The 24,571-nt window shown below is 39.4% G+C and overlaps 1 protein-coding gene across 1 annotated transcript in view; it reads left to right on the top strand.

The window, feature by feature from the left end:
* The window catches only part of LOC114649576 (uncharacterized), an 80,471-nt gene that overhangs the window by 38,338 nt on the left and 17,562 nt on the right, over positions 1–24,571 (top strand). Inside the window, exons 4-6 of the mRNA XM_051924780.1 lie at positions 4,359–4,706; positions 15,634–15,891; positions 20,232–20,579. Coding sequence (XP_051780740.1) covers positions 4,359–4,706; positions 15,634–15,891; positions 20,232–20,579 — 954 coding nt within the window. The remainder of the gene's footprint in view (positions 1–4,358; positions 4,707–15,633; positions 15,892–20,231; positions 20,580–24,571) is intronic.

Genomic DNA, 24,571 nt, shown 5'->3' with positions numbered 1-24,571 from the left:
AAGCTCTGTCTGGAAATCCGTTCAGTCACCGTGGATGTAGCAAAGAGGAGACCAGGGGCTCCTCACGCAAGAACTCTTTCAGGACAGGGCAGTCCTAACTTTTGCCGGAGCTGCATGCTCTGCTGCCGGAGCTCAAGTTGACGGCAGTCCGCTGGTAAGACGGATCACTGAAATGGTCTCGCTGGAGGAGTCGACCGGCCGTCTCTTGCCCCACGTCCGGGCGCCGAAAAACTGTGGACACTTTTTGTAACTGAAGACAGAGAAGAAAATTAAAATTAGTAAAAACCTTTTATTGATACATACCAGACAAGGGTAAAATGACAGAGAAATACAGTCCTAGGACACCGCACTTCATCTGCCTCGAGCGCAGATATCCTTGCTCTTTTATACCTTTCTAGTCTCCTGATCGTTGACCACGTAAGCAATAAAAATAGCGTCCTGACTCATTTTGTATTATTCCAATTGGTAAAGTCTTTACCCTAAAGGTATATTTTCTTGTCACACACATCATTGAAAGAAAACTTCCAGAAAGTATATATGCTTTTTTTCACGTACGCAAAACACAAACAAGTTTGATCATTCTGTCCTATTTTCTGTACTTACACACATACATTTTGTTCAATTACATCATTTTATGTTTTTACACACACCAACTTCATTGTATTTTGCCTTCAGAATAGAATCTGACTGCAGTTCAATCAATTCCATTTGGATATTCTCAGGCGCATTCTCAACATTGTAAGAGTATGGTGACGTAAACAGCACAAAGTACTGTTCGTGTGAACTGAAATCACGAAAACGCTCACTGAATTCACTGCTCAGTGATTCAAGTTGGAAAACAAATCCTCCAAAAATCAAATTGTACCCTTCATACTGCAATGCAAATATTTCATTTTAAATTAAATGACAAAGACATAGGCCTATCAATTTACGCATGTTTGGCATTGTGCAGCTCAAAATTTTACTTTACTAAGTTTATTTCAAAGTTTATATTGTAAAATAAGCCGATATGCAAAAAGCCCCCTGACCTACACTAATTTTACAAACTCAAAATCACAAAAATTTGTTAATAAACAACTCACCAACTTCTCGCGTCCACTTCAGATCTTCAACTGCAGTCTGCACTAAATGTTCGTTACAATATTAGCACAAAATTACATAAAACTAGTGCAAAAAAACGTGAAAATATGTGAGCTATTACTACTCGTGATGGTCAGTTCTGCACAGTGGCCAGTATCAGCAGCCCAGCCAGTACTGTAGCCTGCCAGGCTGCTGCAGCCTAGCACTTCAGTTGTGACGTTGCAGCTCATTAACTTTGGTCAAGGCTCGTGAGGAGGGGACAGTGTCATACCTAGGGTATCAAGGAGCTGACGCCGCAGCTGCAACTATACTAGCAGATGATGTTTCTGGTACGGTAATGCCATGGGAAAACACACTATTGTCAGAAGGCGGAAGTAAGAAAAGTCAATAAGTAACGCCGAAGATGCAGAGATGATTCAATCACAAACAATAGTAATCATTTTGTACAAGTTTAGTGCTAACTAGGATCTGTCATGCGGGCCGCACAGATTTCCATTGCGGGCCACATGCGGCCCGTGGGCCGCGTATTTGACATGCCTGCTGTAGTCCATGGCTCCGAAACCATCCAGGCGCCCCCTGGCGGTGGACATGGCCCCTCACAGGGTTGAGCTTCCAAGCTCCATTGTCCCCAAGCAATCCAGGGGGGCTGCCCTCTTGCATCCCAGGGAAGATACTGCCCCTCTCCCAGTTCTTGCGTTCTCCAGGCATCCCAGTGGGGCAAGGTCCCCAGTCGTCTGTCATACTGTCTAAGCAAATCTGGTGTCATTCGCCTTCAGACCATTCAAAACACAGCTGCCAGGCTTTTAACACTCTCCCATAAGTGAACTCACATTTCTCCTATCTGATTCTCTTTGCATTGGCTTCCAGTAGAATTCAGGATTCAATATAAAATTCTCATACTCACTTATAGACCCTTGCATGGTGTGGAAGTAACCCCCGAGGAAGACAGGAATAGTTCAATCAATTAGTCTTTATTCAGGCACAGGTGAGTATATGGATTCATGTGTTGCAAGGCAAAAGAGCAAAGTTTCCTTTTTCAGTCGACTTTTTTTATATTTTCCTCCGTCCCCTTTCCCCTTACTTATCAAAAACCTTAATATCGTTTACCTAAGCATTTGATCTTATATTGCGCAAATCTGCCAACTATTTCTGTTTTGTTTACATGTCAGAGAGGTTCTAAAGAAGAAAAGGTCATCTTTCCTGTGTCTAACAGATGCATTCGTAAAGAGGAAGTTGTCCTTGGTCAGCTTACTGCACCCTGTTTTATGACAGACGCCTGTATGAATAACCTGCCATTATAGCAAAACAGCTTTGTCAGCTTTTAACCCTTAGCAGCTTGCAAGCAGTTAATTTTTCTTTCTCAATAGTCGGGCTCCTCAGTACATTGTGGATCTCTTGCACCCTTATACCACTAGTCAAACTGCTCCAGATAGTGTAGCAGTCTTCCTCCTGCACTGAGATCGGTGCAATCGGTTGAACAGTTTAAAGCCCAGCTTAAGACTTACCTTTGTAGACAAGCTTTTGGGTAGTTTTTGTTAGTATATTCCGCTTCGCTCGCCAAACCCCGTGCCTGCGCTATGCGCTAGCCTCTTTGTGGTTCTGTCGCTTGCGTATGGGGATGCAGTTGTACAATTTAAACAGACTTTTATTTTCATGGGAATTGTTACATATGCATAATAGACCTAACTATTTTACATTACAGCGAATAATTAACCATATTAAAAAAGAGTAAAACGTAACAATTTGAAAGTAAATTATGTTTCATGTTGCGTTAAGAGTTATTCGTTGCACAATACGATTTTGTTCTGTTTGGCTTTGAAATTAACATGCAAATTCATTTTAAACTTACACTTTTACTGTAAAACTTCAGTAAAAACAATTTTTTGAATTAAATTCTCGACAATATCACATTGAATTTTGATTCTGTGTTTGGACTTTCATCATGATAACACAACTTATAACTGCCCATAACTGAATTTCGTTTCTTTCTCTCTATTAAATGAAACGACTTTTTTGAATGTTTGTCTCTGAGATTTGTTAATTGTGTTTGCAAAAGCTATTCTAACAGGAAACTGTTAATGTTTTAATATGAATGGCATATCAAGATCTCCCTTTGGTGTCTAATGTTATCCCCTGTAGATGTACTACATTACCTTTCTTGGAAACATCCTTCTTTCTACAGTAATTCATGTGGTGGAAGACCAGACGGTGTTAACGGTTGTAGATATTCTTCATGATATTGTAAGTTGATGTTTTTATCTTCCGCACGATTACCACCAACTGTTTTAGCATAGTCTATTGATACGCATTTAACCAATTTGCCGCATAACCGATCGACAATTTTTGCTGTTAATTTGCGTGACTTCAATGTTTCTCGGTGCTAGGATTGCCTGTGTGCTCAGTTTTACTGTTGATAACCCTGCGTGATGAAATTCTTCAATAAGATTTGGACATAATACGTCTTCTTTAATTGGGAACTTAAAGTGAGGAAAACGTTAAAATTTATAAGAGCTGAGAGAGCAGAAACTGTGTCTGTCAAAAGCATTCACATGAATGAGATGTGAGAGGAACGTGTGAGTGGTTGAATATGGTTGAGAGGAGGGCGGGACTTGAAAAAATCTTCCAAAAAGTCTTGTCTCATCACAGGATTTTTTTTTTTTTTTTATAATAGAGAGATTGTATTTTTTGTTATAACCTCTTTGCTCTTTTATTTTATTGTATAAGACTTTGTGATGCTTGTCTGAGAAAAGCGCTTCATAAATGAACATTGCTACTACTACTTACTGAGGTCGTCAGTACGACCCGATGTTTGTCAGTGGAGATCCCATGGCTTTCTGCTTGACTTCACGGACCGGTTAACAGTGAAACACCTGAATTCAATAATTTGGAGGGGCATCCACATACTTTTAGCCATATAGTGTATGAGGAAATGTTGAAGGAATTGAATTGTCTCAGCTTAAGAAATGGAGGATTAAGTGATATGTCAGATATGTTCTAAATTATAAAGGAGATTTTCAATAAGAACACAGGGACACAGATGGATTTTAGTTAAGGGGAAATCCCATGGGGAATAGTAAACACGTGGAATATGTTACTAAGCAGTGTATTAGATGGTGACACTTTGAGGACCTTGTTATCTCAATATGAATAGATGTTGATGGGTAACATTTATGGTGATAGGCCCATTTCTGCTCAATATGTTCTCACAGAGAGAAGAAATTCCTAGGACATATTTACAGACTTTTGTATTAATGGTTTCTTCTAATCTTTTCTTCTAGGTCCACCCCCCAGCCCAAGTCCATTTGAGAAACGGTTTTACATTCCCTCAGGTTCTCTCACCTGGGATGCTGCCAGGAGTACTTGTCAGTCCTGCTTTGAAGATCTGGCAGTCATAAATTCACCAACGCGAATGCTGAATGTCCCTAACTCTGGAAATTCTATGTGGATTGGATATCGGAGGGCAAGCGATAACTTCTTTGCATGGGTTGATGGGAACCAGACACTGTACAGCAACTGGGTCACAGGAGCGGACAGCATTACTAGCTACGATTGTGCTTACCTGCAGACTAATATGATGTGGAACAGCTACGTGTGTTACGGTTCCATGGGCTTTCTCTGCCAGGAAGGTACAGATATTTATTTTATTTTATTTTTAATTAAAGCAATAGCAATAAATCATTCCTGTTGTACAGGAACCTCATTTTGTAAGGAACACAACGCCCTGATCTAAATGCTAATTTGCTGATAGATAAAAACTTTTACTGCTGTTGCTAACAAAGATTGCTGCACCAAGACTGCCATGCAACAAAATAGCAATCAATGAAATAAAATCAAAATGTTCAGAATAGGTAGTATGATGATGCCATCATAACAATGATAACAATACATCGTATGTATAAAAACATAAACAACACATCACTCCTGGAAAATAAACTCTAAAAGGAAAAAAAAACCCAAGAACACAGCAGCAGTGAGTTGACATGTTTTCTCCAAACAGGCCTAACACTATTGGGCTCTCAGGGTCAGCCAGCCACCAGCTGCTTGTTGGCAAACACCACCACTAGGCTTGAGGTTCTGATGATGTTTACACAATTCATAGGAGCTGGTTTTTGGAAGGCTCTCCATTTGATCCATTCCATTTGACCAAGGGTACTCTTACAGGGAGAAGTAGAATCCCAACAGCAAAACTCCAAGGACCCCTGAGATATGCAAGACCTTATATTATGCCAGTCGTCTTGACCTACGGGGGAACATGGCATATTGTAAATTCCAGAATTAGCCAAATGGTTCATGACACAGATTTCAGAGGAAGTTCAGAAGGGTTCTGTGATCATGGTCAAAGATTATCTGCAGATTTCTTCCCTTTTATTGCGCTATGTAGAAAATATGCACCTGTACCTATCCAGAGGACCACGTGGTAACAGCTACAGTCTTTGCACGTCTCACTAATATATCAACATGGCTGAAGAAACGCCATCTCCAGGCTAAACCTGGCAAAAATGGGCCTTGTTATGTAAGCTCAGCCATCTATTCAACGCCCCATCCCTGTTCTACATGGTTGATTATTTACTAACACCAGCCAAGCTGGTACGCAACCTTGGGGTGGTGATTGATGACCAGCTGTCCTTCACTGACCATGGTGCAACTGTCAACAAGCTCAGATCAGATCTGACAGAGAATGCAGCACAACTCCCGGTCCAGGCTTTGGTCTTATCACATGTGGACTACTGCAAGTTCAAGCAGAACCTCCACCAAGCCGCTTCAAATGATTCAAAGTGCAGCAGCACGTGTGGTGTTCAACCTGCCAAGGCTGGCTTATGTCACCCCTCCTTTCAGGTCTCTACATTGGCTCCCTATAGCAGGACACATTAAGTTCAAATCCTCGATGCTGGCCTATAGAGTAGGTAGTGAGTCAGCACCTACTGTATGTTTATGGAGACCCTTATGAGGTCCTATTCTCCTTCTCATCCACTCAGGTCTGCTGATGTGTGGCATCAAATCTCAATCCAGACTCTTGTCATGTTTAGTTCCTTGCTGGTGGAATGAGCTACCCACCTCCATTTAGCTAGCTGTCATTTTGTTCTGAGCTCTTCACTTCTAATGGTGAATTTTGTCACCTTGTCCTGTAACACAAATTCCTAAACAGTCCACCAAACTAATGCATACTCAATTATGTTGACCTCTTTTGTAAGTTGCTAAGCAAATTAATGTCAATGTGTTGACCAGACACATGTAATAAGCTTTGGAGTTCTAAGAAGTTCAGACACACCCTTTTCTGTATCTGATGAGCAATGAAGTCTGATCAACAGGACTGACTGAAAAAAAAGAAAATACACATTTATTTATTTATATTTTAAAATTTTATTTATTAATTTTATTGTAATCATTCCATACAAATAGATCAATTTATACCAAAAAAAAATTGAAGACAAATCAAACCCCACCCCTGAGAAGGAGAGCTTAGCCAAAGGAGAATTGCTTAGGGCTTTTTAATAAGGCAACAATAAACAAAAGAAAGGAAGAAATATATATAGGTAAATAAAAAATGGAGAAGGGAATTAAATGCGGTAATAGTTATTTCTCTTATTCTAAAATAATATTGATTAAATCCTGCCAGGTTTTAAAAAAATTCTGTACAGATCCTCTAACTGAGAATTTGATTTTTTCCAATTTCAAATAATATAAAACATCGGTTTCCCACTGACTTATCAGAGGAGAATTAGGATTCTTCCAATTTAACAGAATAAGTCTGCGTGCCAAAAGTGTAGTGAATGCAATCACCGTTTGCTTGTCCTTTTCCACTTCAAGTCCATCTGGAAGAACACCGAACACAGCTGTTAATGGGTTAGGAGGGATTGTGACCCCAAGGCTGTCTGAAAGGCACTTAAAAAGTTTGGTCCAAAATGATGTTAGCTTGTGCAGGCCCAAAACATGTGACCCAGTGAGGCAGGAGCTTGGTTGCAGCGTTCGCAGGTTGGATCTCGCCCTGGAAACATTTTGGACAGTTTTAAGCGAGACAGATAAGCTCGATATATAATTTTTAGTTAAATAATTCTATGCTTTGCGCATATGGCGCTCGAGTGAATTCTCTGCTTTGCTACCTTCCACTCCTTTTCTGATATATTGATTAAGAGATCTTCTTCCCAATGTCCTCTTGGGTCTTTGAAAGGTAGGGACTCTAATAAGATTTTATATAATGCGGAAATGGTGTTTAATTCCTCGAAATTGAGCAGTATTTTTTCCAGCATGGTGGAGGGTATGAGGTGAGGAAAATTGGGCAGTTTCTGTTTAAGAAAATTTCTAATTTGAAGATAGTGAAAGAAATGTGTGGCTGGGAGGTTGAATTTGGAACGAAATTGTTCAAAATATGCAAATATGTTGTCTATATAAAGATCTCTGAGCATTTTAATCCCAGAACTTTTTCAGGTATTAAAAACTGGATATGTTTGCAAGGGTTAAAAGAGGTGGTTCTCTTGCAGAGGTGCCGCGGATAAAAGATTTTCCATTTTAAAATGCTTTCTAATTTGGTTCCATATTCTGAGTGAGTAAAACACAATTGGGTTATTAGTATATTTGCGATAACTTGCATTTATTGGAGCGCAGAGCAGGGAGTATAAAGAAGTACTACAGGATTTTATTTCTATTGCGGACCAGGCCTGTGTATGTTCATTTTTTTGTGTCCAGGTTTTTATGGCTTGTATGTTTGCTGCCCAGTAATAAAACTGAAAATTAGGTAAAGCCATGCCACCTTCTGCCTGAGGTCTTTGTAGGGTCGCTCTTCGGATACGTGGGTGTTTTAAGTTCAAAATGAATGAGGTTATTGTTGAATCTAATTGCTTAAAAAACGATTTATTGATATATATTGGAATGTTTTGAAATAAAAAAAGAAGTTTAGGAAGGATATTCATCTTAACAATGTTAATTCTTCCGGCTAGAGTGAGATGAAGGGTTGACCATCTATGCAAGTCTTGCTTAATTTTTTCCATACAGACGGCAAAATTTTGTTGATAAAGAGCTTTATGTTTATTTGTGATATTTATCCCTAGGTATTTAAACTGATCTGCTATGGTAAAAGGTAGGGTGTCCAATCTGATATTATATGCTTGTGAATTCACTGGAAAGAGTATACTTTTATTCAGATTTATTCTAAGACCAGATGTCTTTTGAAATTCTGTGAGTGCTGTTAAAACTGCAGGCACAGTGTTTTCTGGGCCTGATATATATAAAACCATATCATCTGCATATAGAGAAATTTTCTGTTCTAGTCCTTCTCTGATAATCCCCTTTATCTGATAAGAATTTCGACAGTGAACCGCCAGTGGTTCAATGGCGATTGCAAACAGCAGTGGTGACAAGGGACATCTTTGTCTGGTACCACATTCTAGCTTAAAGTAGTCTGAGCAAATGTTATTAATACAAACTGAAGCTTCTGGATTGGTATACAGTAGTTTGATCCATGCACAAATATTCGGGCCAAACCCAAATTTCTCCAATGCAGTGAAAAGGTTGTTCCATTCAATCATATCAAATGATTTTTCTGTGTCTAATGATAGTAATATCTCTGGGGTGTTTGATTTTGCTGGTGAATATATAACATTAAACAAGCGTCGGAGATTGGAAGATAGGTGTCGGCCTTTAATAAATCCAGATTGATCCTGTGATATTACCGAGGGCAGCACTTTCTCCATCCTTCTAGCTATAATTTTTGAGAGTATCTTAACATCATTATTCAGGAGTGAAATTGGTCTGTATGATGCACATTGTAAAAATACACATTTAGCAGGATTGTGCTGAGTGAGTGAACACCGCTGAAATTATTGATAAAGTTAGCTTTCAATGGGTAAGAAAGTGGCAGAGCAGGGGTACTTAAGCATTTTCATATGCGGACTCAAATAAGAAAGCTGATACCATACTGGGACCCAAGAAGAGGATTACAACTGTAATGATATCCAAGCCATACACAGACAAATACCAGACCTAGAAAGATAATGTTAACAGTAAATTTACTTCAGTGTTTACTTAATTTGTGTAGAACATAAGACTATATATAAGACCAGTCACTCCACTGTAAGGCATATGGCATATGAGAACATGAGGACAACCAGTAAGATGGATATTACAGAAGCTAAAAGGCAGTTAGAGAGGAATATAGCAGATAGGGCTAAAGACGACCCAAAGAGATTCTTTCAATATTTTAATAGTAAAAGAACAGTCAAGGAGGAGGTGAAGTGCATCAGAAATAGTAAAGAGGAATTAAAAACACAGACAGTGAAATTGCAGATGCTCTAAACTTACATTTTTCTGAGGTTTTCAAATGTAAGGAAGTAGATAATCTCTCTGTGGTAAAAGAGACTAATAAGGAGGTACTGAGTGATTTGGAAATTGCTGAGGGAGAAGAGCTGCTCAGATTAAATAGGCTGAAATCAAACAAATGTTCAGGACCAGATGATATTTAGAGTTCTTAAGGAGGTTAGCAAGTACAGATATAAAACCTTGACACATATTTTTAGGGAATCACCATGTACTGGGGAAACTATGAAGGACTGGAAAATGACAAAGATTATTCTATTATATTAAAAAGAGGACCGGGCAGATGCAAGCAACTACAGGCCAGTAAGCTTAATGTGCATCACAGGTAAATAATAAAAGGAACTATTAAGACTGAGGAGCACGTGGCAAGAACAGGAGTTTTACTGAGCAGTCAGCATGGGTTCAGAATATGGAGGCCATGTCTTACTAACATGCTGGATTTCCATGAGGAAGCAACAAAAAAGATATGATCAAAGTGGAGCATACGATATTATTGATCTTGACTTTCAGAAAGTATTTGATAAGGTGCCACATGAGAGGGTGGGCATCAAACTAAAAGAAGTGGGACTTCAGGGTATGGGGTGTAAATGGGTGTAGAATTGGCTCAGACACAGAAGGTGATTGTGTGAGGAACCTCATTGGAATTGGCTGATATTAAGAGTGGTGTCCAGCAGGGGGCAGTGCTGGGGCTGTTGCTGTTTTTAATATTCATAAATGATTTAGATAGGAATATAAGTAACACCTGGTTAAGTTTGCAGATGATATTAAGATAGTTGGATTGGCAGATAATCATGAACTCATTGAATCATCACAGGCATTTGTGGCAGATGAAATTTAATGTCAGTAAATGTAAAAAATAACACATAGGAAGTCAAAATATTAGGTTTGAATACGCAATGGGTGGTCTGAAAATTGAGAGTCCACCTTATGAGAAGGACTTAGGAGTTGTAGTGGACTCAACGCTATCAACAGCCAGACAGTGTTCAGAAGCCATTGAGAAGGCTAACAGAATGTTAGGTTATATAGCGCCTTGATGTGTGGAGTACAAGTCCAAGAAGGTTCTGTTCATGCTTTATAACACACTGGTGAGGCCTCATCTGGAGTCATGTGTGAGGTTTTGTTCTCCAGACTACAAAAGAACATAGCAGCACTAGAGAAGGTCCAGAGAAGAGCGACAAGGCTGATTCAGGACTACGGGAGATGAGTTATGAAGAAAGATTAAAAGAGCTGAGCCTTTACAGTTTAAGCAAAAGAAGATTCAGAGGAGACCTGACTGAAATGTTTAAAATTAGGAAGGGAATTAGTACAGTGGATTGAGACTGTGACTTTAAAATGAGTTCATCAAGAACACAGGGACACAGTTGAAAACTTGTGAAGGGTAAATTTTGCACAAACATTGCTTTTCTTTTCACTGAGACCCACAGGCACTTGGAATAAGAGGACAGGCCTGGTGAGCTGTAATGGGCTGAATGGCCTGTTCTTGTCTGGGTTGCTGTAATGTCCTAATGTTCTAACAACAATGCTTCTGATGTGTGTGCTCAGGGTTATAGCAAACCATGCTTGTTAAACCGGTTATAAACAGATCAATGCAAAGCCATCAACACTTCCCAAGAAAGGTTCTTATCTGATTTAGTGGGATCATACAGTAGATGTGCCAGGGAAACTGTACCACTACAGTATCACTGTACTAGAGGATGCAGAAGAATTTCAGATCGAGACACATGGAACAAGAAGAAGCAATGGCTGCACCCTGAGTTCCCCCTGATGCTAGAGGGCAGCATTAACAAAGAGCGAAACGATATGTGCAAAATGAATTTGCAGTGAAACCCAGAATAATGATTCTACCTTCAGTGAATTTCGTGCCGTTCACATAAGAAGTAAGGCTTTTAGCGTTGTGACTGGTAAGTTCCAAAGTTCCAAAAAATACTTCAAAGGTTGCCCTCTGGGTGGTATAGTCAAAAGCCCCAACTAGACACCAAAAAGGGCCTTGAAAAATCTTTATTAAATAAAAGCTTTATTTTATCAAAAGGCTCTGCAATAGATGAAGCTCCGAAAAGCTCAAGAAAATTGCCAGCAAAGGTAAGGCAATCACAGCACACAAAGTCCCAAAATAGAATCCGGAGGCGTAGTCAAAAGCTGAGTATAGGTTCAAAAAACCATAAACAAAGTCCCAATACAGAATCAAAAGACGTAGTCAAAAAACTGAGCACAGGTTCGAGATACCAGAAAATCACACATGTTATAGCAAAGGCACAGTAAATACACATGAACTCTCAACTCCCTATCGCGTTTGAACTAAACCACCAGCAGCTATGGAAGGCCCTCCTAAAAACAAGGTGGAGGGCTGTTCCTGGTGGTGACTGGCAGGTGACCACACCCCTTGGGGAACTACCCACAAAAACACATGGAACATAACCTGGGCTATTCCCCTTTACAAATTAACATAAAGGAAAATGTACATAATAATTAAAATAAAAATTAACACAAACAAATGGCATAATTTTAAACAATACAAACAAGATACACAACCGTGAACTCCAGGCAGGGGAGAACGGCTGGCTGAGACATAATGTTTGTTTCCTATTAGGAAGTGCTTTCATTAATTAATTCCACATGTCTCTGCCTTTCCTTAAATACTAAAATAAAGATCTCTAGTGAAGGAGAAACAATCACTGGAAGCGTGCATATCCTCAACTAGGTTAAGGCGGTTAGTTAATGGCAGGCGTTTGGCAGCAGCAGCATGTAGTGAGTTTTCTTGTGGACAAAACACAGCAGTGTTCATGATGGTGTGTTTTTAGAGTGACGTTGTTAAGAAAATATGCAGCATTTCACATTTTTAATAAAACAGACTGCAGTCCTCCATAGCAATGTCAATGAGACGCATAAGCAGAATTAATCTTAACAATGTGTTACTAATTATATGCTTTACTGTTCAGAAAAGAACACCGGTAAACACGAAGTGTCAAGGAGGTTTTATGGGACAATATTATTTGTTTGTCACCCAACCTTCAAAAACCTCTTTGTCTAATTTCATGTTGTGCAATTATAAAATCAGCTACAAAACCAATTTTAGCATCAAGTTTACGAAACTGTATGCTCATCGCATTGGCCAGCACATAATCATGAGCTGGGTGAATGAGGGCCAGATTGGCCTCTTAAGAGGACAGGCAGATGGAGGACTACCTGGACGAATGAGCCATTTAAGGTTTAGGGTCAGTGGGGGCTATCACTGGGGGCTCTATCTTAGAGTTTCTATTGTGAAATGAGGGCCAACCAAATTCCAAAAGTAATCACTCGTTGAGGCCAAAAGCTCAATAAGGGTATGAAACTTGGGGCAAAGAATCAATCGGCCAGACGTAGTTAGGTGAGGTAGTGATGAGAAGTGAAAGATGGAAATGGAAGTACCTGTTTGTGGTACTTTGTGGTGGACAAGTGGGTGACCCATCCCACCATACAGACAGTGGTCCGAACGCACTTAGAAAGACCCAAAGAGGTACCAGGGATTGTCCTATATGTGTTTATGTTGGTACTTTTAACTTCTCTTTGCTTATCCCACCATTATGGAGTTTTTGGACCTTTTGGACTGGTTGGTTCATGAGACATGCAGAAATGGCATAGAGTTAAAAATATATTTAAACAAGTCAGGTGGCATTTTTTAACATATAGAGTGCTAGTTGTTGTGTTCCACCGACAAAAGGCAAAAAAGTAGTGTGAGTCATCCAAACTGATCAGGAAAGCAGACCAGCATTTCCACTGCTCCACCCTAAAGTAGCCTGAGATCAACTAAGAGTGTCTGACTTCAGCCTACAACAGGGCAAAAGTATGTTTCCACATCAAAGTTCAAAAAAATATATTCCTGAATGCCCCCAATGTATAAAAAATGGCCAACTAGACTGCAAACCCTTGCATAGGAGACAAAATGGGCAAACAAATAATTTTTTATACATATTATTATTTGTTTTATTGATTTTAATTAAAAGCAAATAACATTCCATACAATCAAATGAAATTTAATAAACCAAAACTCAACCCGACCCAAAAGAAAGAGAGGAGAGCCAACCAACAAAGCAAATCTTTAAAAACAGCAAGGAAGGAAGAGTATCCTTTTCCCTGTTAGAGAAGCTTATTCTAAAATATTATTGTTTAGATCCTGCCAGTTTTGAAGAGATCCTCTAAGTCAGAATTTATTTTTTTCCAATTTGAAGTAGTATAGGATGTCAGTAACACACTGACTTAAAAGTGGTGGGTGGGATTCTTCCAGTTGAGCAAGACAAGTCTACGCGCTAGTAGTGAGGTAAAGGCAATTACAGTTTGTTTGTCCTTCTCTACTTTAAGCCCATCTGGGAGTACTTGAGTGCCCCCAATATGTCAAAAATGCTCAACTAGAGAAGGGATAACTGCAAAACCCTTGCCTAGGAGACAAAAAGGGCAAACAAAATATCTTTATAAATTAAAGATTATTTTACAAAATTACTCTGTAAGAAAGTAAAACTCCACAGTGCACAATTGGCAAAAGGAGTTGCCTGAAACAGCAAAGATAATCCAAGGCAAACAAAGTCCCAGTACAAGATCCAGAAATCATAAACCGGAAACAGAAGAGTCTAACATCAAAAAGCCAGTTAACCCAAAGAATAAGCAACAGCAAAAAGGAGACACTCACCAACCACCAAGTGCATACAAATACACTGCAAAGGGACTGCAATTCACATGATGCAGTCCCTCAATGGAGATCACCATGAGTAACTAATGCAGCGGTTCTTAAAGTGTGGGGCAAAGTAACAAAAAAGGGGGCACGAAGATGTGAAAAAAGAAAACAAGAATCGAAAATATGAAAAATACATCTATTGAAACCAAAACAAATTAACTTAAACTACATTCTGATACTAGAAAAATAAATATAGAGTTAGATAAATGTCGATAAAAGTTAAGTAGGCATAATAAAATATGCATCTATTATATATCATTAATTAAAAAAGGACAAATTGGTATTAGTGGACTCCTTTCAGAAAAACTGTTATGAAAACTCAGGTCACAAATACTTAAAGGTTGAGAAACGCTAAACTAATGAATGTAAAAGAAAACATTTAAAGAGCTAGGACACATCAGAAGCCTTGGTGTCTGTCTTGATTCTATCTGTTTGCCCCCCTGTGTCAGGAGCCTGAGAGTGATGCACACCATCAGGGCTGTAGGCCACAAGTTGGAGGCAAACTGAGTGTCCAGGCTGGATGGATAGGAGATTAAGGAATTATTCAGAATAAAATGAGCAGCTGGACAGCATACTTCTTATCATCTCCTAAGTTTGCATGCCCTTTTAACAGAGCAGCTTGTGTAATAAGGAATAAATCGAAGGCACAAAAAGGTTTGGGGATGGCCACCCTGTATACTGAAAAAGGTCAACAAATAAAACACATCTCTACATGCGGAGTTCAAAATGGAACTGACTAACAATGGAGTTCTGTCATATATATATTGAAGAAGCAGGAAGAGGTGGAGTCAAGAAGTCATGTCTGTAGAAGGTGGGTTCTGGAGATTGGAGCGACAGGTCACCTTTCAACACAACGACCTGGATTATTCATCCAAAACAATACTAGAGTGGCTTTGGGACAATTCTCTGAATGTCCTTGAGTGGGTCAGCCAAAGCCCAGACTTAAACCCCATAGATTATCTGTGAAGAGACCCAATGATGGCAGTTTACAGAATCTCCCTTCTAATCTTTAGAGGATCTGCCAGGGGATCAACTGCCCAAATCCAGGTGTGCAAACCTTATAGAGATTTACCAAGCAGACTCAAAGCTAGAATTACTGCCAAAGGGGCTTCTACAAAGTACTGAATTAAGGGTCTGGACACTTAAATGAATGTGAGATTTCAGTTTTTGAGCTTTAATAAATTTGAAAACCTTTCTGCAGATGTGTTTTCACTTTGTCATTATGGGTTATTGAGTGTGGATTGATGGGCAAAAATGGTAAATTCATCAATTTAAAGTGAAATCAACAACGCACTAATGTATGTAGAAAGTGATGGAATCTGATTATTTTCTAAATCCACCATATATTTTCATTGGTTTGTACAATATTTTAAATAAATCACAATCAAAGACTCTAGTCATGAATTAAGGAAAGTTCTGGACAATCAGATTTAATTTCAGGCCCCAAATAGATGCAACTTTCTGAAGGGAGACTGGGTCTTTGAGTCTCATTGTTAACTAATTTCTCTGTTTTCTTTTACCCCTTTAAATCACTGTAGACCCCTATCAGGGAACCTTGACAGCCTCCAGTATCACCAGCTATTCAGTCACGCTGAACTGGACTCAGGCACCAGGGCCGGTGACCTCCTATACCCTGAAAGTGACCGGACCTACAAATCAGACGCAAACCCTCACACTGGGCAACGTCACCGGGACTGTTCTGCAGTACCTGATCCCGGCCAGCTTGTACACATTCCAAGTGATCCCAAATAAATGCCAACAAAGCCTGAACTCAGTCACGGGCTCCGCTTACACAAGTAAGTAAGTTCTTAACCGCGGAGGGATTCTGATGGGATTGGTGCCTTTAGTAAGGATCAGCTGGGGTTAGAACAGAAATATCAGAGTTAAGACTTGTGAGTCAATGACGCAGACCCTGATGAGAGAAAGTTAGACTTTATGTGAAGTTTGTAGCTGAGCATATTTTGATAAACACGGTGGTGAAATGTGATCCCGGAAAAGTCAAGGATGGATTGCCTTCACTTTAGATTGTAGCCTTGTAGCTTCTTGCCTGCCATTTGGATTCTCCTTTTCCTTTACTAGTTATTTTGGATACCACTTTATGTTCCTATACTTTGATTTGTTTATCTGTAGACGTGAATTAAATATATTGGTTTTCCTCCCATATGCTGATGAAAAGTTAATTGACTATTGTAAATTGGCCCTACGTGGGGTGGTGGGCGATTGTACCTTTCCCCTCATTCAGGATTACTTCTTGCTTTGCGCAGCTCATTCTGTTGGGTTAGGCTGCGGCCTTCCAAGACTCTGAATCTGATCAAGCAGGTATGAAATTCTTATGTTACACTTCTGAAGAAACAAACACAGGTACAAGGTCAAGAGTTGGGGGAATTCCCCGTATAATGTCTTCCAATGGCGAGTAATCACTGATGACTGATACTGGGGTCAAAATTTGCAATAAAGACATTTGACAGTTGGGAGCTTTGATGTGGATCTTTTTATATGGTGATGAAAGGAAATGATAGCAAAAGGAACTGGCAGGAAATGATGTGATCATGGATGCAGAGGAAGTGAAATCATTATGGAGTCATTATAGCTGAATATGACATCTTTGTGAGACGGAAGTGGTAGTGGAGTCATCAGAGGGAGCCAAAAGTGATATTTGTGCTTGAGATTGAGGTAAAAGCGGTTTATTGTTTTTCTGATGGCCTGCCGAAAGAGGGAAAAAAGAGTTAGCTCTCTGTTTCAAACCCCTAACCTTCATTCTTTTACTCTCCTTTAGGCCCTTTGGCTGCCCCCTAAGCGCATGTGTGTGACATACTGCATGGCCAAATGTTTGTGGACACCTGAGCATCACACCTACAGTTATATGAGCTTGTGGGACATCCCATTCCAAATCCATGAGCATTAATAAAGAGTTGTCCCCCCATAAGAGCCTCCATTCTTCTGCTAAGACTTTCCACAAGATTTTGGAGTATGTCTGTGAGAATCTGTGTCCATTCATTCAAAAGAGTATTTGTGAGGTCAAGTACTGATGGTAGATGAGAAGATGTGGCTCAAAACTCTTGTTCCAATTCATCCCATAGGTCTTTAATAGGGTTGAGGTTGCAGCTCCGTGCAGGCCACTCAAGTTCTCCATGTCTTTGTGAATCTGGCTTTGTGCACAGGAGCTCAGTCATGCTGGAGCAGAATAGGACCCTCCACAAACTGCTGCCACCAAGCTGGAAGTGCACAACTGTTTCAAATATCTTTTTACTCTGTGACATAAACAATACCCTTCAATGGAGCCAAGGGACCTAACACAAACCCTGAATAAACAGCCCCAGAGTATTATCTGTCCTTCATCAGACATTACAGTAGGCACTATGCAGTCTAGAAGTTAGCATCCTTCTGGAATCAGCCAAGCCCAGGTACATCCATCAACAACAACAACAACAACAACAGCATTTATTTATATAGCACATTTTCATACATATAATGTAGCTCAAAGTGCTTTACATGATGAAGAAAAAAGAGAGAAAAAGACAAAATAAGAATTAAAATAAGACAACACTAATTAACATAGAATAAGAGTAGGGTCAGATGGCCAGGGAGGACAGAAAAAACAAAAAAAAAAAAAACTCCAGACGGCTGGAGAAAAAAATTAAATCTGCAGGGGTTCCAGACCATGAGACCGCCCAGCCCCCTCTGGGCATTCTGCCTAACATAAATGAACAGTCCTCTTTGTATTTAGGGTTCTCATGGAAGGACTTGATGATGATGGTCATGAAGACTTCTGGCTTTTAATCCATCAATGTAGGAACATCATGGTGCTTTGATTAGGTGGTGGTGGTGCAGGTTGCCACCACAGAAAACCAGGAAAAGAAACGAAAGAGAGAGTAGGAGTTAGTACGGATTTTAGAGCCAGCATGAATAGTTATGCTAATTAATTGAATATATAGAGCGTCAGGATTAAACTAAAATGAAGTTATGAGAAAGCCATGTTAAAGTAATGAGTTTTTAGCAGTTTTTTAAAGTGCTCCACTGTATTAGCCTGGCGAATTCCTATTGGCAGGCTATTCCAGGTTTTGGGTGCATAACAGCAGAATGCCGCCCGCCTCACCACTTCTTTTAAGTTTAGCTCTTGGAATTCTAAGTAGACACTCATTTGAGGATCTAAGGTTACGATTTGGAATATAAGGTGTCAGACATTCTGTTATATAAGATGGAGCGAGATTATTTAAGGCTTTGTAAACAGTAAGCAGTATTTTAAAGTCGATTCTGAATGACACAGGTAACCAGTGTAGTGACATCAAAACTGGAGAAATGTGTTCGGATTTTCTTTTCCTAGTTAGGATTCTAGCATCTGCATTCTGCACTAGTTGCAAACGATTTATGTCTTTTTTGGGTAGTCCTGAGAGGAGTGCATTACATTAATCTAGTCGACTGAAAACAAAAGCGTGAACTAATTTCTCAACATCTTTCAATGATATAAGAGGTCTAACTCTTGCTATGTTTCTTAAGTGAAAAAATGCTGTCCTAGTGATCTGATTAATATGCAATTTAAAATTTAGGTTACAGTCAACAGTTACCCCTAAATTCTTTACCTCCGTCTTGACTTTTAATCCTAATGCATCAAGTTTGTTTCTAATAACCTCATTATATCCATTATTGCCAATCACTAAAATTTCTGTTTTCTCTTTATTTAGCTTGAGAAAATTATCTATTCATCCATTTAGAAACACAAGTAAGACATTGTGCTAGTGAAACAACAGAATCGAGGTCATCAGGTGCTATTGATAAATAAAGCTGCGTGTCATCAGCATAGCTGTTGTGGCTCACGTTGTGCCCTGAGATAATCTGACCTAATGGAAGCATGTAAATCGAAAAAAGCAGTGGACCCAGGATAGAGCCTTGTGGAACACCATATAGAATATCATGTGTCTTTGAGTTGTAATTACCACAATTTTCTACCTGCCAGGTAGGATTCAAACCAGTTTAAGACACTGCCAGAGAGGCCCACACATTGACTAAGGCGATTTCTAAGAATATCGTGATCAATGGTGTCAAATGTGGCACTCAAATCTAAGAGAATGAGAACAGATAAATGGCCTCTGTTTGCATTTACCCGCAAGTCATTTACTACTTTAAAGAGTGCAGTTTCTGTGCTGTGATTTGTTCTGAAACCCTACTGAAACTTATCAAGAATAGCATGTTTATTAAGGTGGTCATTTAGCTGCATAATGACTGCCTTCTCTAAAATTTTACTTAAGAAAGGCAGGTTAGAAATGGGTCTAAAATTTTCAAAAGCAGAGGGGTCAAGATTATTTTTCTTGAGTAGGGGTTTAACTATAGCAGTCTTAAGACAGTTTGGGAAGACCCCCATATCTAATAACGAGTTTACTATGTCAAGAATACTATCAATTAGCACGCCCGATACCTCTTTGAAAAAACTTTTTGGTATTGGGTCAAGGACGCAGGTGGAGGGTCTCAGTTGAGAAATTATTTTATGTAAATCAGATAAATCTATCCTGGTGAAAGAATTTAATTTGTTTATAACGGAGTACTGGGGCTTAAGAAGATCTGCAGTGTTGCGGAGACATACAATATTATTTCCAATATCATTTATTTTTTGATTGAAAAATACAGCAATAGCCTCACAAGTTTTATTGGAAGTATTTTGGAGGCATTTCATTGAGTTACCTGGGTTTAGCAGACGATCAATCGTAGAGACTTCACGGACCGGTTAACAGTGAAACAACTGAATTCAATAATTTGGAGGGGTGTCCACATACTTTTGGCCATATAGTGTATGAGGAAACATTGAAGGAGTTTAATTGTTTCAGCTTAAGGAATGGAGGATTAAGAAGTGATATGTCAGATATGTTCTAAATTATAAAGCAGTTTTTCGATAAGAACACAGGGACACAGATGGATTTTAGTTAAGGTCAAATTCCATGTAAAATACGTGGAATACGTTGCTAAGCAGTTTATTAGATGGTGATACTTTGGGGACCTTGTTATCACAATATGAATATAATGATAGGTAACATTTATGGTGATAGGCCCATTTCTGCTCAATATGTTCTCATGGAGAGAAGAAATTCTTACAACATATTTGTTGACTTTTGTATTAATGGTTTCTCCCAATCTTTCCTTCTAGGTCCACCCCCCAGCCCAAGCCCGTTTGAGAAACAGTTTTACATTCCCTCAGGTTCTCTCACCTGGGATGCTGCCAGGAGTACTTGTCAGTCCTGCTTTGAAGATCTGGCAGTCATAAATTCAGCAGCACGAACGCTGAATGTCCCAAACTCTGGAATTTCCATGTGGATTGGATATCGGAGGGCAAGCGATAACTTCTTTGCATGGGTTGATAGGAACCAGACACTGTACAGCAACTGGGTCACAGGAGCAGACAGCATTACTAGCTATGATTGTGCTTACCTGCAGACAAATATAATGTGGAACAGCTACGTGTGTTATGGTTCCATGGGCTTTCTCTGCCAGGAAGGTACAGATATTTATTTTATTTATTTTTTAAATGAAAGCAATAGCAATAAATCACTCCTGATGTACAGGAACCTCATTTTGTAAGGAACACAGGGCCCTGATCTAAATGCTAATTTGCTGATAGATAAAAAGTTTTATTGCTGTTGCTAACAAAGATTGCTGCGCCAAGGCTGCCATGCAACAAAATAGCAATCAATGAAATAAAATCAAAATGTTCAGAATAGGTAGTATGATGATGCCATCATAACAATGATAACAATACATCATATGTATAAAAACATAAACAACACATCACTCCAGGAAAATAAACTCTAAATGGAAAAAAGCACCCAAGATCACAGCAGCAGTGAGTTGACATGTTTGTTTCAAACAGGCCTAACACTATTGGGCTCTCAGCGTCAACCAGCCACCAGCTGCTTGTTGGCAAACACCACCACTTGGCTTGCGCCAATGTTGAGTCCAAATGAGGTTCTGATGATGTTTACACAACTCATAGGAGTTGGAGTTTGGAAGGCTCTCCATTTGATCCATTCCATTTGACCAAGGGTACTCTTACAGGGAGAAGAAGAATCCCAACAGCAAAACTCTAAGACCCCTGAGATATGCAAGACCTTACATTATGCCAGTCGCCTGGACTTACTGGGGAACATGGCATATTTTCCATTCCAGAATTAGCCAAATGGTTCATGACACAGATTTCAGAGGAGCTTTAGAAGTGTTCTGTGATCCTTGTCAAAGATTATCTGCAGATTTCTTCTATCTCAACATGGCTGAATGAACACCATCTCCAGGCTGAACCTGGCAAAAATGGGCCTTGTTATGCAAGCTCAGCCATCTATTCAACACCCCATCCCTGTTCCACATGGTTGATTATTTACTAACACCAGCCAAGCTGGTACGCAATCTTGGGGTGGTGATTGATGACCAGCTGTCCTTCACTGACCATGTTACAACTGTCAATAGGCTCAAATCAAATCTGACGGAGAATGCAGCACAACTACTTGTCCAGGCTTTGGTCTTATCACATGTGGACTACTGCAAGTTCAAGCAGAACCTCCACCAAGCCGCTTCAAATGATTCAAAGTGCAGCAGCACGTCTGGTGTTCAACCAGCCAAGACAGGCTTATGTCACTCTTCCTTTCAGGTCACTACCTTGGCTCCCTATAGCAGCACATATTAAGTTCAAATCCTCGATGCTGGCCTATAGAGCAGCTAGTGGGTCAGCACCTATTGTATGTTTATGGAGACCCTTGTGAGGTCCTATTCTCCTTCTCACCCACTCAGGTCTAGCTGATGTGTGGCATCAAATCTCAATCCAGACTCTTGTCATGTTTAGTTCTTTGCTGGTGGAATGAGCTACCCACCTCCATTTAAAGTGCTGACTCCCTCAATATGTGCAAGAAGTGTTTGAAAACTCTCTTGTTTGGGGAATTTCTGTCTAAATGATATGAGCTGTTAGGTTTCGTAACTAAAGAAGTGTAGCTAGCTGTCATTTTGTTCTGAGCTCTTCACTTCTGATGGTAAATTTTGTCACCTTGTCCTGTAACACGAATTCCTAAACAGTCCTCCAGACTGATGCATACTCAATTATGTTGACCTCTTTTGTAAGTTGCTAAGCAAATTAATGTCAATGTATTGACCAGACACATGTAATAAGCTTTGGAGTTCTAAGAAGCTCAGACACAACCCCTTTCTGTATCTGATGAGCAATGAAGTCTGATCAGCAGGACTGACTGAAAAAAAAAGAAAATACACATTTAGCAGGATTGTGCTGAGTGAGTGAACACCGCTGAAATTATTGATAAAGTTAGCTTTCAATGGGTAGAAAGTGGCAGAGCAGGGGTACGTAAGCATTTTTATTTGAGGACTCAAATAAGAAAACTGATACCATACTGGGACCCAAGAAGAGGATTATAACCGTAATGATCGCCAAGCCATACATAGATAGATACCAGACCTAGAAAGTTAATGTTCACGGTACATTTACATCAGTGTTTACTTAATTTGTGTAGAACATAAGACTATATATAAGACCAGTCACTCCACTGTAAGGCATATGGCATATGAGAACATGAGGACAACCAGTAAGATGGATATTACAGAAGCTAAAAGGCAGTTAGAGAGGAATATAGCAGATAGGGCTAAAGACGACCCAAAGAGATTCTTTCAATATTTTAATAGTAAAAGAACAGTCAAGGAGGAGGTGAAGTGCATCAGAAATAGTAAAGAGGAATTAAAAACACAGACAATGAAATAACAGATGCTCTAAACTTACATTTTTCTGAGGTTTTCACATGTAAGGAAGGAGATAATCTCTCTGTGGTAAAAGAAACTAATAAGGAGGTACTGAGTGATCTGGAAATTGCTGAGGGAGAAGAGCTGCTCAGATTAAATAGGCTGAAAGAAAACAAATGTTCAGGACCAGATGATATTTACCCTCGAGTTCTTACGGAGGTTAGCGAGTACAGATATAAAACCTTGACACATATTTTTAGGAAATCACCATGTACTGGGGAAATTATGAAGGACTGGGAAATGGCAAAGATTATTCCATTATATTAAAAAGAGGACCGGGCAGATGCAAGCAACTACAGGCCAGTAAGCTTAATGTACATCACAGGAAAATTAATAAAAGGAACTATTAAGACTGAGGAGCACATGGCAAGAATTGGAGTTTTACTGAACAGTCAGCATGGGTTCAGAAGATTGAGGTCATGTCTTACTAACATGCTGGAATTCTAAAAGGAAGCAACAAAAAGATATGGTATTATTTATTTTGTCTTTCAGTAGTACTAGGGTGTTGTACCGTGTTAGCCATTATGAATGTAGAGAAAAGCCAAGCAAAATGACACCTTTTATTGGCTAACTAAAAAGATTACAATATGCAAGCTTTCGAGGCATCTCAAGATTACATTTTGATGTAAGATTACATCTTGCCTGAAGAAGGGGCCTGAGATGCCTCGAAAGCTTGCATATTGTAATCTTTTTAGTTAGCCTATAAAAGGTGTCATTTTGCTTGGCTTTTCTCTTTTGTCTTTCAGAAAGCATTTGATAAGGTGCCACATGAGAGGTTAGGCATCAAACTTAAAGAAGTGGGAGATCAGGGTGATGTTTGTAGATGGATGCAGAATTGGCTCAGTCACAGAAAACAGAGGGTGATGGTGTGAGGAACCTCACCAGATTTGGGTGACTTTAAGAGTGGTAATCAGCAGGAGTCAGTGTGGGGGCCACTGCTTTTTTAAATATACATAAAGGATTTGGATAGGAAGATAAGTAACAAGCTGGTTAAGTTTGCAAATGATACCAAGATAGGTGGATTGGCAGATAATCATGAATCCATTGAATCATTACAGAGGGACTTGGACAGCAGACAATAATACATTTAATTTCAGTAAATGTAAAGTATTACATGTAGGAAGTAAAAATGTGAGGTTTGAATCCATAATGGGAGGTCTCAAAATCGAGAGTACATCTTAAGAGAGGGACTTGAGAGTTATAGTGGCAGTGTTCATAAGCCATTAAGAAGGCTAACAGAATGTCACATTATATATTACTCTGATGTGTGGAGTACAAGTCACAGGAGGTTCTCCTTAAACTTTATAACACACTGGTGAGGCCTCATCTGGAGTCCTGTGTGCGGTTTTGGTCTACAGACTACAAAAACGACATAGCATTGCTGGAAAAGGTGCAGAGAAGAGTGACTAGGCTGATTCCAGGGCTACAGGGGATGGGTTTTGAGGAAAGATTAAAGTAGTTAATCCTTTTCAGTTTATGCAAAGGAAGATTCAGAGGAGACATGATTGGAGTGTTTCAAATTATGAAGGGAATTAGTCCAGTGGATTGAGACTGTGATTTGATGAAATGAGTTCATCAAGAACATGGGGAAACAGTTGGAAACTTTTTAAGGGTAGATTTCACACAAACATTGCTTTTCTTTTCACTGATACCCAGAAACTTATAGAATAAGTGGATAGGCATGGTGAGCTGTGATGG

The sequence above is a fragment of the Erpetoichthys calabaricus genome, chromosome 3 (assembly GCF_900747795.2).
Source record: "Erpetoichthys calabaricus chromosome 3, fErpCal1.3, whole genome shotgun sequence".
Taxonomy (NCBI): domain Eukaryota; kingdom Metazoa; phylum Chordata; class Cladistia; order Polypteriformes; family Polypteridae; genus Erpetoichthys; species Erpetoichthys calabaricus.
This window is presented reverse-complemented; position numbering and strand designations above follow the sequence as displayed.